Consider the following 14,840-nt stretch of genomic DNA (forward strand, 5'->3'; position numbering starts at 1 on the left):
AAGCAATTTCCTGTCATGCTGTGACTGTATTATATTACAAGGTTGGAAACTGAAATTTCAATATGAATATCTTAGCAGTAATGAACTTGTTGTGCCTCCTTTTGCATCCATAATAAAAATAAAAGTAGGCTTTCATAAACTTTACAATTTCTGCAACACCTGAAAACCCAATTTTTTTGCCTTATTAGTCTTGAAGGCAGTCGTTAAAGCTTTGAAGCTCATTATCGTGCTGCAATCTGAATCTTTCACCACAAAGTAGCGAACCGGGGGCTGAGAGTGTTTCTGTAGAAGTGAGCTTGTACGGTCCAGGTGTCCAACTTCACAGCAGCACAATGACTTCGTAAGTCCTTCCATGTGTTTTAATGCCGAATCATTCACCCTCCTGCTCATCTCTCTGAATTCACCTTGGGTTTTCTACTCTAAAAACACTCCAATTAGGATTCTTCAGTGAAAAGATTGTTTTTATACCACCCACTGTGAAAAGTTGGTATGTTTTAGTCCATCCCAAGTATTTGGCCTTGTTTTCCATCCTGAGAGGTTGTTAAGGGATGTCCTTTGAGACTAAACAACCCTCTGTTTTGATGATCAGCACATGGTTTATTTATGACTTTCTTCTAGTGCTGTAAAGTTTCTTTTTTTCATCTTTTAATGGAAATTTTTTTTTGATACTTTGAATTTACCTTAAATAATCTTTATCATTGTGAACTGGAATATAGTTTCAGACTCAGCTCATCAACTTTTTGTAAGTTCCAACAACAACAACAACCTACAAGTAAAATTTGAGATATGTCTTGTTTCAGATGACTATTTTCAGGTAACTGCGTTGGTGTGAATTAAAAACTAAGAAGTTCCATCTAGATCTACAGGATCTCTGTGAGACAGATCTATATCTTGCTTGTCTAATTTCCTCCTTTCTTGTGTCCTCTCTCATTTGTTCACCTGCTTCTTATCTAAAAATTGATCTCGGCAAAACATTTTTGAGGAAGTATCGATTTCCCAAAGACATCCAAAGGAGAGAAAAGATCAAGCTGGTTTTTTCTTTTGTGTTTGTGAAATCTAAAGAGCCTGTGACATGTTAACCCCGCAATGAAATGAACATAAAACATATTGTCAGAAACTTCTCGTTCCTACCTTCTTGTTCTGTCGTAATCTTTAACATTTAACAAGCTGACATATGGACCGTCTGTGATGCAGCTTTTGAAACTCATCTGAGAGTTGGACTCTTGGTGAACTTGTTGGATTTGCCACTTTTGCGAGCTTTGGCAACTACAGTGAATTATTCTGCTAGTAAAAAATGTCATCTCTTTAAATGTGAGATCTTCAGTATATAATGTGTTGGCTAGATTAACATTAAATGAACAAACACTTATCTGGTGTAATTTAAGATCTCGAATGGATCTTAAAATATTCATTTTAACACATCATTGATTGATGCACAGATTATTCAAACACTTTGGGATTTTAACATCTTGTTCATTCAATGCATTTGATCACAACAACCTATAAGGTTGTAAAGTCATTTATGATTCAAGGAAGATGAACTTTATTCATAGTGAAAGAGCAGAAAGTCTCGTCTTCCACATGACTTTTGTTCCAGCTAAGATAAGGTAGCTGGGCTTATTATGGCTCCTTTATCCGGTGACAAGGCCTTGTGCAGTGCTTATCTTGTTTGGAGGCCAGACTGATGGGATGCACGTGTCTGGAAATTAAAAGTTAATTTCTGGTCATTTTTTATGTAAATACTTAGCCTTAGGTACGTCACAAATAAATGGGGATTTTTTAAATATAAAATTTCTACCTGGAATTCAAGTGCTGCATGCGGATTGTTGTGGAATTAAATAAATTACATGAGCCAGACAGGAAGTGGAAGTCAGCTGGAGAAATGAGCTTTAAACAGGATGTCCGTATCTCCTGATATTTGGACATGTCCTCTGACAACAACACAACTAATGACTTGTTGCATTGCAATGTTGTTGTTTTATCTCCACAAATAACACAAGTCTGGAGGAGTTCGGCCATGTGGTAGAGTTGCCAATGCTAACAATTAGCTTCTACTAGGCTGAGACAGTCTGCTGTTTCCTAGATACTAAGACCAACAACAGCCTTCCTGTCGTGGGTCATGAATTTTTCACCATTTATTTTCCATCAGAAGCTAATGCAGGTGCAGGGCCGGCTTGCCGACAGGCGACACAGGCAGCCTGAGGCGCCATCTGATGGATAGGGTGCAAAAAAATAAAATAAAATAAAATAAAATAACATAAAAAATAAAACGTTTATTAAATTTATGTTTGTTATATGAAATGCACTCTCTACATACTCAAAATTCCCCTCTGAAATGACATGAAATTAAAACATCAATATTTTAATTCTAATGATCTGGCTGCATTTCGAGCTCCCGCTTGGGCCACCTCTCCGATGCATTTGATCGTTAAGGGTGCCGTAGATCACATGCGTGTGTAGCACTGTAGAAGGATATCCTGTTGTCGTTGCGTTTAAACTTTTGATATTTTACGATGAAAAGAACACCTAAGCCATCGGGATAAGCATTCCGAAAGCGAAGGAAGGAGGAAGAAAAAAAATGGGCCCAAAGCAGAGGTATGTAGACTTTATAAGTTTTGCAAAGGAACTTTTTGCATTAGCATTGTAGCTAACTGCCTCTCCTGCCACACACGGTCCACGGACGGACCCTCGCTAGCTGTTTACATACACAATACAGTATCTCACAACTTTAACCAATTAATTTTACTTTTGAATTGTCGTGTCCAGATGCAGTGAGACAATATCTGCAGCCTGTCGACAGGCACCTGTTGGCACCACGGGGGCGGCACTGTCTTCTACACCTGTTGAGTCTCACTGTGATGATGAAGAATGTAAGATTTTTTTTACCGTTTTTTGGAGAATGATTGCAGCCTTTTTATGAACTTCGATTCAAGTTTAAGTACGCATACAATACGAATTTAATATTTTCATATCAGAAGAACGTTAGGTGTGGGTGTAGCAAAATTTCAACTTTGTCCGACACATCGGGCGGGCGGCACTGCCGCGGACGTGGCAGGGACTCCCCCGTTGCCGCCGGGTCCGGCGGGGAGTGAGAACTGCCTATCGCACTGCCAAAAACACAGCATGACATCTTATGCCATCTCTTTCTTGTTTACGCTGCAGCGTCTTCATCCAGGCATGACGCAGCAGCAGCACATTTACTGAGCTACAATCTCAGCATCTAGAACCAGGTGAGTAAGAAACTTGTTAGGCTATTTGTAATCAGCAGTAGAAATGGACTTTTTCAAAATAAGCGGCTTATCACATATATCGATATACAAAATTAATTTATTTAAATCCACACCAGACACTTGTTTTTGGCACAATCAGTGCAGCATTGATTTAGCATTGAGAATAACATCTGAACATACACATCTGAAATTGTCTCCTTAAGATGTTATTAGGCTGTAAATTTGTAAAAAAAAAAAAAAAAGATGGACGTTAGTTTTTGTGACATTAGTGAGTCATCTTCAAGGTATAAAGGTTTATGCCCTGAAGAAGGTCGTACCGAAACGCGTCGGCGTTTCCTTGTTTAATAAATGAAATCCTCAGAGTGCCTCAGATCACCGGTTCTTCTTCCTCATATTCTACATTTATTTGATGCTGAAGAGCAGCTGAGGGTGAGACATAAGTTTTTTCAAATATTCCCCATGGATGCGCTCACTTCCACCTGTTTTTGATCATTTTATTCATGTTTTCACAGAACAGATTAAAAAAGATCAATAAAATAAAAAATCCAGTAACATTAAAAATAATGAAAAGCATCACTGCACATGACTGAGGAATATTGAACATTAAATTGGCACTGTTCTTAATTCATGCATCAGAGGGTTAAGTTGCTTTGTGTGTGTGTGTGTGTGTGTGTGTGTGAGTGTGTGTGTGTGTGTGTGTGTGTGTGTGTGTGTGTGTGTGTGTGTGTGTGTGTGTGTGTGTGTGTGTGTTTATTTTCTCCCAGAAGAAGAACCCAACACCAGCAGACTCAGTTCTCCAATCCAACAGCCTGAAGAGACGCCATCATCAGCTTCAACAGATGTCTGTGAACATGTATGAGCTGCTGGCCCCATGGATCCTGCTGACTGGCCACAGCAGTAGAACAAAATGGAAAGTAGAACTTTCTTTATGATGACACTATTTGAGTTTTGCTTTAGAGTGCACAGTTTAATGCTGCTTTTGATTTTGCACCCCCCCCCCCCCCCCCCAATGACATTTGCACAACATTTTGAGTTGTTGGTTATTGTAATATTCTCAGGTTACTTATCTTTCAAGCTTACATTTATTCTTCAGGCTGTTGACTTTAAAGAGTTGCTGTGTGAATATTTAAAATAAAAAATTAGTAACTAAGGAATAACTGTGGAGTTGCTTTGTCCAATGTGTGGTGGGTGGGTGGACTTGGGTTTGGGTGAGAGGCGTGCAGGCACGGGGGGCGCAAATGGGCAGTCTCGCCTTGGGCACCAAATTACCTAGAGCCGGCCTTGTGCCGGTGATAGGTGTAGGTGACTATTTTAATATCCAGCCTGCATTAAAATCTCAATAACTGATGATAGTCAAACAATGATAAAAAAACATTTTTTTCTGTGTTCTACACCCTTAATTTATATCATAACCCTACTACCTCAAGTATTTAAAACATGTTTATAACCATATCTATGTAGAGGAGGAAAATTCAGTTTAACAATTAGTATCACCTCTACAATAGGCATGTAAGAAAAACACATTTGAATCAGCTTAACTTATGTGAAAACTGTTTTTCATGCAGCTCAGCCAAAACTGAATCCTAACTTTCCTTGAAAAGTTTATCATTATCACAAGCAGTAAACAGCATGTGGTAAAATGAAGATGGCATACAAAAACCACGCCGTCACTTTGATCATTTCTCCCATTGCTTTGGCCACTGGTGGCTTGAAGATTTTGCAGGATACACCGTGGGTCTTTTAATCCCGTCGGCAGGCTCCTTTGTTTCCCTCACAGTATGACGCAGAGCCAACCTGGAGGAAGCTTTCAAACTCTCTAAAACATGAATTATAGGCTCAAAATAGAGTGCAGCACCTGTCATCTAACATTTATCAGTGTGAACCCTCTCTAGTCTAGATACATACCAAAATGTCACAAGAATGGACACCGTGGTTACAAAGCTGCTTACGCTAGTCAGTGACTTCAGAAGCTATGTGCGTTATTCATGTTGTAGCCAGGAAGAATATGAGAATTGATTCAACCAAAAAAGAAAGGTTTGTGAGACAGTTTTGTAAGCGGTTTTCCAACAATCTATATTTTCATTTTCTTTTCATAAGTTCTCTGAACAACTTTGAAAAATAACTTGTTGTTTACCTGTTGCCTTTGTCTGGCTTTTTCCAATAATCCAAAACTGCCTTGAGCATTTTAGTTTTGTTCTATTGCCTCCACTTTCTTATCTTTTCATTCACTCTACATTCATAACTGCTTTCTTTCAAAATCGGCATACGAATCTTATTTCTTTGCTCATTTTTATACATCCGATTGCTTTCTTTTTAATTTTTTTCTTAAGATGTGCTTTCTCGAGTAGGGACCACTTCACAACAATGTGAGTTTTACAGGTGGAAAATGATGGAGAGGAAAGTATAGAAGTGAATATGACATTTGTGATAAGGTTCTCTTGCTGCTGGAGGACAGAAATGAGAGACTTGGACTGGGGGTCCTGTCTCCACTGCTGGGTTAGCTCCTCTGATGGGTTTGTGGGGTTGTGGTAGAGGGATGGCCCTGCTCTTGATCCTAAGATCACCTATTAGTGTCATTTTGATGAGAAATTACTTCTACTTGTGTCTGCTTAAAAAATACAACTGATTAGTAATATTATTTTAAGATCAGTTGTTAAAGCAGCAAAATTCAAAGTTTTCCCCCTTTGAGGAAATATTTATGATTTAGAAATACATGAAATGGATACCTTGTCTCTATTCAGTGATATAATACAGGTAATATGCCAATTGTTTTATCTAAAGCTTCCCCCGTCCAGGAGAGCCTCAAGCAACTAGAACTGACCACCTCTCAGCAGTAGCCAATATCATTTGACATCTGCTTATGTACTGATGTTGATAACAGAGTGTGTGTGCAGCTTTGCGTTTGTACCTAGACTGAGCAAAGTTTTCGAGCTGTTTACAAAGCTGCAGACACTTCCAATCATGGAAGAGTTAGAAACATTTTCACAGCCACAAAAAATAACCAGCTAAAGGGGAACTATGCAGTTTTGGCTTGCTTTTAGTACCCCCTAGTGAAGGTTTGTAGAATCGAAAACAAAACCTGAACTGAAAACAAAACCTATCCCCTAGATGTGCGTTAATCTTTTTCTTGCTCTAACAGCTGAAATGTCTCTGTAGTACGGTGTACATTTTAGGACATCCTCAGGTGTCAGGTATCAGTTCTTAGGTGTCAGGTCTCAGTTGACCTGAGAACTGACAACTGAGGCATGAAAACTGAAGACTGACAAATTTCAGACTTTGTACAACAATTTATTATTTTTCGCAATAATTGTCCCTTCTAGGCACTGTAGATAAAATCATGTAACATTCTCAACAAGCTGCTGATCCTGTTTGCACATCTTTTTTTTTCTGATCTTGACAGAAGTGACCTTTTTGTAGTTCACAAACATACTCAGTCATTTCTTTCCCACAAAGAACAATTTATTCTTTACACATTTACTGAAAATTACAGTTTATTGAAAGGACACAGAAAGGTCAAAGAACACAGATACATGTAGCTAGGAGTTACTACTCAGTGCATGGCACATTCTCAGGGAGACGACCCATTGTGAGTCTTTGGCTCTTCGCCTCAGGAGTGTTAAAGGCAGAAAGAGTGCTGAAATATTAAACGTTGAAAAGTTGGCCAGCCAACTTGAGCCTTTATATTTCAAAATGTGGAGGAGTAAATTAACCTTGCTACAATGAGTGACAAATAATATTCAAAGTTGGGTAGTAATAGTAATAGTAGTAGGAGGAGTACTTTTTTAAGTCCATTCATATACTCATCACAGGAAACAGTGTCAGACCTCACCAGTGCAAAGGGTTTTTTCTAGAAAAATCACACATTTAGAAAGCAGTGTCCTTACTCAAAACTAAAATTCGAAAAGGTAAACAACATATTAACCATCAAAAAACAAGTTACCAGTGCCATTGCTACCTTTAAACAAAAAAAAAAAAAAAAGAAAAGAAAGAAAAATGTAAACGCATGCCATTTTACTATGGAGGTTTCAGATGTAAAGTTGAGTTGTGTGGAAAGTTCCGGTATCAGAATTTTCAAACAATGCTGATGTGTGTATATCTAGCTGTGTGCGTGTGATTTAAAAGTGAGATGTAAGGTAATGTGTGTGTGTGTGTGTGTGGGCGCACATGGTTTTTGTGAGAGTGCGCATGTGTGTGCTCTTAGAAAGATCCTTCAGGCAATGCAAGCTGAATTGCAATGGCATTCCTTTTGCTCAGTTGTATTTATGTGGCTTTCTTTTTGCTGCTACCTCCCTCTGCCTCTTCGCTGTCGTGTGAGAGCTTTGTGTCGAATTTTCCAGTCTGCTCTTGGCTCCTTTGCTGTGAGATTGGGAAGAAAACAAAACAAAAAGTCATAAGCAAGGGCGTCAGTTTGTTTTCAGAATTGCTGGGGACAATAACCATACACTTGAGTGGGGTTTAAAAATTGCTGGGGACAATAAAGGCAGGCTTTTTTGAAAGTGGGGGCGACACAGCTGCCACAAATTTTGCCGGGGACATGTCCCCGGCGTCCCCGGTTAAAATGACGCCTATGGTCATAAGGAAGACATGCACAAAGATGCTCTGTAACTGATGTGTGGTGATTTGTAATATGCTGGAAATGCTTCTAGAAATATGCAAAATTGGTTCTCAACCACATCAGTTTCTGAAAAGCTAAATCACGAGCCATTGACACTTAATCTTGCTGGCTGGAGATCTTGTTAATAAGCATGTTAAAAAGAGCAGATCAACAAAACCGACTTCTTCAAATAACATTATCATGTTTTCACATTAATAGGTAAAATTATTCTTCACACACACACACACACACACACACACACACACACACACACACACACACACACACACACACACACACACACACACACTAGGGCCTGCACGACTTTATTTTTTTTAAAGTCGACAGTCAAGTAATGAAAGTCGAGTCGACTTCGACTAGTCGTTGATGACGTCATACGCCGGTCGGTCGGTTCGCTGGAGTTTTTGACAATTAAAATTGCGCCCACATTTTCTAAGTTAACACATCTCTTTTAATAACGGTAGTTTCTGCATCCTACTTCAGCCCTCTCCCCCCTCCCCCTGCTTCAGTCCTCTCCCCCCTCCCCCTGCTTCAGTCTTCTCCCCCCTCCCCCTGCGCAGCAGCCGCAAACTCACTGATGCGCCTGCAGCCTTTCCTGCTGCTCTAAACATTAAAATAATTATTTCATTTTCTGTTCCTCACTTCTGATTACCTTCAGTGGTGTCTGTTTGTTGCAACCACCAGGTACAAAAACGAACTTGTTTTTATTTGACTATTTTTCTGTCCTGTCTGTTTATTATCTTCCTGCATCTCCTCTCAATCCCAAAGAGAAACTGCTACCTGCGTTCATATATATATTCACCTTATGAGTTACCTTTGAACTGCGGTTCTAAAAGATCTACCGACCGCAAAAACAGCGGAGTGCCGCTGCTCGCCGGCCGACTACAACGGGACCGTTTTTGCTGCGGAGTTCATGCCAGAGCGGAGTGGAGATAGTGGAATCTTGGGGGTGCGTCACCGGAGGACAACAGGTGATGCGCCTCGCTCCGCAGCAGCGAAATGCATCAGGCACAAATAACAGACAGAAAACATGAAAGGAAATGAGCCGACATGAACGATCGCGTGTTTAATTTGTTTTTGAGGTGGTGACACCTGATTTGGCGGTGCTCAGGACGCAATGTCTGGAGCGCGTCAACGATCAGAGCTTTGCATGCGCAAACTGGTTAAGATTAGGACGGGGGTGAGGGGAAGGTTAAATTGCAAGAGGGAAAAGGTCACAGTTTGGTTAAATGTCCGTTTTACCGCCGGTGTCAGTACCGCACAGCGCATTGCCTCCGCCTCGATCCAGACGCGCAGGGGCTCATCACCTGCTGTCTTTTCCGAGGACTGCATCTTGTCAGTCATTATCACGTGACAGCGACTAGTTGATGACAGGCATAAAAAGTCACTACAGAGCCGTGAAGTCGACTAGTCGACTAGTTCGTACAACCCTTAACACACACACACACACACACACACACACACACACACACACACACACACACACACACACACAGACACACACACACACACACGCACGCACACACAATCTCTACCTGTCCCAAAAAAGTCCCCACCTGGATTTAATAAGCAAATAGATATGAGCAGTCCATGAGCACAGCACAGATGGGAATTGGCAGAAATACCAGAGGAGCCAAACATCAACTGCTGATAGACCAAACAATCACCCAAGACTGCAAAGCCTGACACATCAACCTGTGCACTGCCTGAATTGACTGCAAGAAATTCTATGACTCAATGCTGCACTCGTGGATCACAGGATGCTAGGAGCTGTACTACATCAACTGGACTCTGAGAGCCTTCATTGCAAACTCAATGGGGCTGTGGAAAATCACCCTTGAGGCCAATTGTGCAAGTATACATCAAATGTGGCATATACCAAGAAAATTCCCTGTCCCCACTGCTATTCTGCATAGGTCTGAACCCCCTCAGCTAAATAATGAAAAAAAAAAACCTGGTGATGGATACTGACTCAACAATGGAACCACCTTCTCTACATGAATGACATAAAGTTGTACACCAAGAGGGAGCGAGACATCGACTCACTGATCCACACCACCAGGATCTACAGCAGTGATATCGGAATGTCATTCAGACTTGAAAAGTGTAGTCATATGGTCACAAAGAAAGGGAAAGTAATCTACACAGAAGAACTCTCACTCCCAGAAAGAGCAATAGCAGACATTGAGGACAGCTAGTATCTCAGTTTCCCACAAGCAAATAGCAACCTTGATGAACCCTCAAGGAAAGGAGCCTCAGCAAAATACCTACAATGCATAAGGCAAGTCCTAAGAAGTCAGCTCAATTGCAAGAACAAGACCTGGGCAATTAACAGCTACGCCCTTCCAGTAATCAGATATCTGTAGGAATAACAAGCTGGCCACAGGAAGAAATACAGACTAAAGATGTTAAGACACGGAAGCTCCTAACCATGTGGGTTCCATCTCAAATCCAGCATCCTGAGACTGTACACTAGCCATAAGGATGGAGGCTGAGGACTAGTGAGTGTGAGAGCCACTGTCCAGGATGAAACATCCAAGATCCATCAAGGACAAGGCCCTAACAGATGATGTGCTCAGCAAATGTCTCAGACAAAGGCGAACAGAGGAGGAGATGCTGGAAATATCATCGTGGGAGAACAAGCCCCTACATGGGATGTACCACCAACAGAAAACTGAAGTGGCTGATATCAAGAAATCCTACCAATGCCAAGAAAGAGCTGGTCTGAAGGACAGCAAAGAGGCACTCATCATGGCTGCACAGGAACAGGTCCTGAACATCAGAGCAACAGAGTCCAAGATCTACCACACCAGACAAGACTCAAGGTGTAGGCCATGCAAAGAGCCCCCTGAGACAATCCACCACATAACTGAAAGGTGTAAGATGCTGTCAGGGAAAGCATACATGGAACGCCACAACCAAGTGGCTGGCATCGTGTACAGACACATCTGTGCAGAGTATGGACTGGAAGCCTCAAAGTCAAAGTAGGTAACAAGTGAGCCAAGATCCAGACCGACAAAATGGTGATGACAAACTAACCAGACATTGCGGTGGTGAACATACAAGAGGACAGCTGTTGTGTTTAATGTGGCAATTTAATTCAATTCAGTTCAAAAATACTTCATTAATCACAGAGGGAAATTGATTACCAAGTGATGGCAACATAAGAAAAAATGAACATAAAAAAACTAGAGAAGCACCAGGGCCTTGAAGAACTTGAGAAAGCCTAGAGAGTGAAGACATCAGTGGTACCCGTGGTCATCTGGGTACTCAAGGCATTAACCGCCAATCTGGAGGAGTGGCGAAAGTAGATCCCAGGAAAAACATCAGACATCTCGGTACAGAAAAGTGCAGTTCTAGGAACAGCTAAGATACTGCTCAGAACCCTCAAGCTCCTAGGCCTCTGGTAGAGGACCCCAGTTTGGAAGGATGAGACTACCCGCGGAGGGTGAGATGGGAATATTTTGATATAATGAGACTGAATTAGAGGTCCTTGTTTTCACAGTAAAATCCCAGCCTGCCCTATTGTGTTTAAGCAGTCTGTTTGGAAGCCACCTCTTTGATTGATGGAGCCAACTAAGGATGTTGCCTTTGAAAGACTAAACACTATTGATCTGCACCCCAAAGCTGGAAAGGTACTGAAGCTAATAATGCATTTAGGCAGCTCTCTTAGAAATGAACATGTTGTCAACCTATTTGCTCCTGATGTTCAATATCATTGGGAAAAAGAGCCCCCCCCCCAACAAAAGTTATCAGACAAATATCACAGAAGCATTGGTTTTTGAGATTGAAATGTGTGTCCTGTTGACATTTTCACAAACTATAGAGCTACAGAACTACAACTCTGTTCCCAATGAAAGTACTTTAGCTGACAAATTTGTGCATTATTCTGTTTTATCAAATGCAAATTATGTTGAGGGTTGTTGGCTTGCTTTTGACTGTCTTACTTCCTATTTACCTCTTTAGCTTGGACATTCTCAGCTGTGTAACAGCACTGAAAATGTCTGAGTAGGTTTAACGTCGTTTAGGTCAGTCGGTTGGTTTTGTTGGCGTTTGTTTCTTTGTGACTGTGTCTAAAGGTTTTGCTCATAAATTAACCATCATATCAGGACAAACTGAGCTCTGTGCTTTCGAGAAGAAAACAACCAAGATAATACCACAAATTTAAAAAAAGCTCTCCAATAGCCGATACATCTCTAATATGGTTGTCTATAGTTCAACATCCTGTCGTAGTAAATTATTTATGCCTAACGTGTTTCCCAGTTAAGTTATATCCTTTTTGCATGTTTATGCACTGCACAGAAGAATCTTGAAAACAATACTTAAAAACATCTACTTAGCATCTAGCAATTTGGAGCCTGCCTTTAGGCAGGCTGGCTGCTCAGAAATTGAGTTACATATAAGTGTGTTTAGCAGTAGATTACAGTTAAACCTCCTGGCTCGAAGCTAGAAGACAAAAACACCAAACACACCCTCCCTTTCAGGGCAGCATGTAAACATTACATTTGAACATTTAAAGCAATAAAATATGACATGCATACAGTACAGGTCAAAAGTTTGGACATGCCGTCTCATTTAATGTGTTCTTTATTTTCATGACCATTTACAAAGGAGCCAACAAGTGCTAAACACCACTGGGAACTCCTTCAAGACTGTTGGGAACTATTTCAGGTGACTACCTCTTGAAGCTCATCAAGAGAATGCCAAGAGTGTGCAAAGCAGTAATCGGAGCAAAGGGTGGCTAGTTGGAAGAAATAGAAAACAAACAAACAAACATGCTTTCAGTTATTCCATATTTTTTGCTTAGGTACATAACTCCACATGTTCATTCATAGTTTTGATGCTTTCAATGAGAGTCTACCAATTCTAGTAATGGTCATGAAAATTAAGAAACCACATTGAATGAGAAGGTCTGTCCAAACGTTTGGCCTGGACTGTATGTAAATTAATAGCGCTGAATATTGTAGTCCATACTTCATGATAAATTACAAATAAATTGTTGATACCATAACTGAGCTGTGAGAACTCTCACCTCAACTTGATCTCTTACACATTTTACATTGTTGTGCATTTTTGCCAGCCCTTCTTTCCTCCCACTTAAATGTGAATTTGGATATTATTCCCCACCCACTCCCCACCCCCCCACCCCCCAGTATTGTGTGTATGCCTTATTCATCACTGAAGAAAAACTCCCCCATGCACAGTCAAAAGTTTCTGTGCTGGGGCAGATATATTTGAAATAACTTGTAATAAAATTGCCAGTAGTGCCAGCAGTCGAACTGATTTGACCTGTTTTGTGTAAAATGTGTGACCGAGCTCTAAAAGCTGTTTTGATTTAATAGCTCACACTGACATGGCTTTTCGTCAACAGTTAACTAAGATAAATTGTTTGTCTATTTTAATGTTGCTGTAGGTCATTCTGACCACATTTACTCACCCTGCTGTTTTTACTTTTGTGATTTCAATTGGTATCGATAACTTTCACAGCTTGGTGTCCTTGCTTTATTTCTTTTTCTTTGAAAAATACATGTTTCTATCTGTTTCTTTTCTCTCAAACCCCAGAGGTTTGAGGAAGGTGGACATCCCTCTTGGCTCTGAATCTGCTGGAAATGTCTTGCTGCTGATGGTGTCCCACTGCCGTACACATGTTCAGAATGAGTAACTCAATCAAAGCATAGATTCACTGTGATTGGCAATACTACTGATACTTACTTGTATTATTTTGTATAGGAAGCCACTCAGATGGTGGTGTTTAAAAACAACATTTATTTGAGGAATTATATAATTTAATGGCCATCGGTTGATTGATGTAGTTATCGAACTCAGTTCTGAAGAATCACTGTGTACACTACGTTGTCAATGATACTTATTGCATACCCTAACTCACATATAGCGATCTGAACTCACTGAGATTCTACGTTTCTTCTGCACAGCAGGAACATTTTCGGAAGTAGACGGTGCACATAACCAAACCAGAACTGCCCACAATATCTCTGCAGCACAGCTAATATTTTAAAAAGGTATTCCAAGAAGGTTCTAAATTGCATACGGCCACTTCTGCCTTTGATTTTCTTGTTTTGTACTTCAAACATTGGTGCTAAACTAAAGGCTTGGTAGCTAAAAAGTTAGCTTAACAATAGAGTTGCCAGAACGTGTTGTGTCAAAATAAGACGGGCTCAAATGATGCTCTGGCACTAATGGCAGTTACCCTCGTTTGAAAGCGGTGAAACAACCAGCTGCGCCTCTGCACCGTGACCCTTTTTCTGGCTTTACAGATGACCATGTAAGCAACATTACTTGCTAAGCTAACAGCCCAGACAAAGCCATCCGAGATCTGCGGCGTCAGGGCTGCAAAACAGTAGAGTCCCGAGAACAACATCACCATGGCAACATAACATGGCAACTTTTCCTGCTTCAGAGACAGCCACGTTTTTCTTAATTATATAGATTTTTTATTAGGCCCGAGCAGCGAAAGCGCTGCGAAGGCCTCTTGTTTTTGCTCCGATTATTATTCTTTCTTTTTTTGTTATTCCGTGCCCCCTTTGAATGGCTTTTTGGGGACCTTAACATACCCTAAAACTCACAATATTTTGCAAACTTGTCAGGCCTGGTGAAAAATTTGATATTTTAAAGGTCCCAAAAAAATCGCAAAGAAAATGGCTGAACAGCGCCCCCTACAATGTGAAAAAAAACCCTCTCCATAAAGCTTAGTTTATCGTACAGTTATGAAATTTGGTACACTTGTAGTACTCAACAGTCCGCACAGAAAAGTCTCTTGCAAGCATGGTCAATATCAAACAGGAAGTCGGCCATTTTGGGTTGAAATGGCGATTTTTAGCCGTTTTTGCAGTTTTTAGGGTCCGTTTCTGATTGGATTGCTCGATCATTTTTCGCACGATCGTCTCAAAAATTGTGTAAAAATGCTCAGAAGGGATGGGCAAACAAAATGAGATGAGGATTCTGAGTTTTCGTATATGTTGAAGGGGCGGGGCCAG

General features: G+C 40.7%; 1 protein-coding gene across 1 annotated transcript in view; it reads right to left on the bottom strand.

Annotated features, from left to right (window-relative positions):
- Positions 1-6,667: 6,667 nt before the first annotated feature.
- Positions 6,668-14,840, bottom strand: part of luzp2 (leucine zipper protein 2) — a 276,903-nt gene continuing 268,730 nt past the window's right edge. Inside the window, exon 12 of the mRNA XM_015953680.3 lies at positions 6,668-7,586. Coding sequence (XP_015809166.3) covers positions 7,491-7,586 — 96 coding nt within the window. The 3' untranslated portion in view covers positions 6,668-7,490. The remainder of the gene's footprint in view (positions 7,587-14,840) is intronic.

The sequence above is a fragment of the Nothobranchius furzeri genome, chromosome 9, assembly GCF_043380555.1.
Source record: "Nothobranchius furzeri strain GRZ-AD chromosome 9, NfurGRZ-RIMD1, whole genome shotgun sequence".
Taxonomy (NCBI): Eukaryota; Metazoa; Chordata; class Actinopteri; order Cyprinodontiformes; family Nothobranchiidae; genus Nothobranchius; species Nothobranchius furzeri.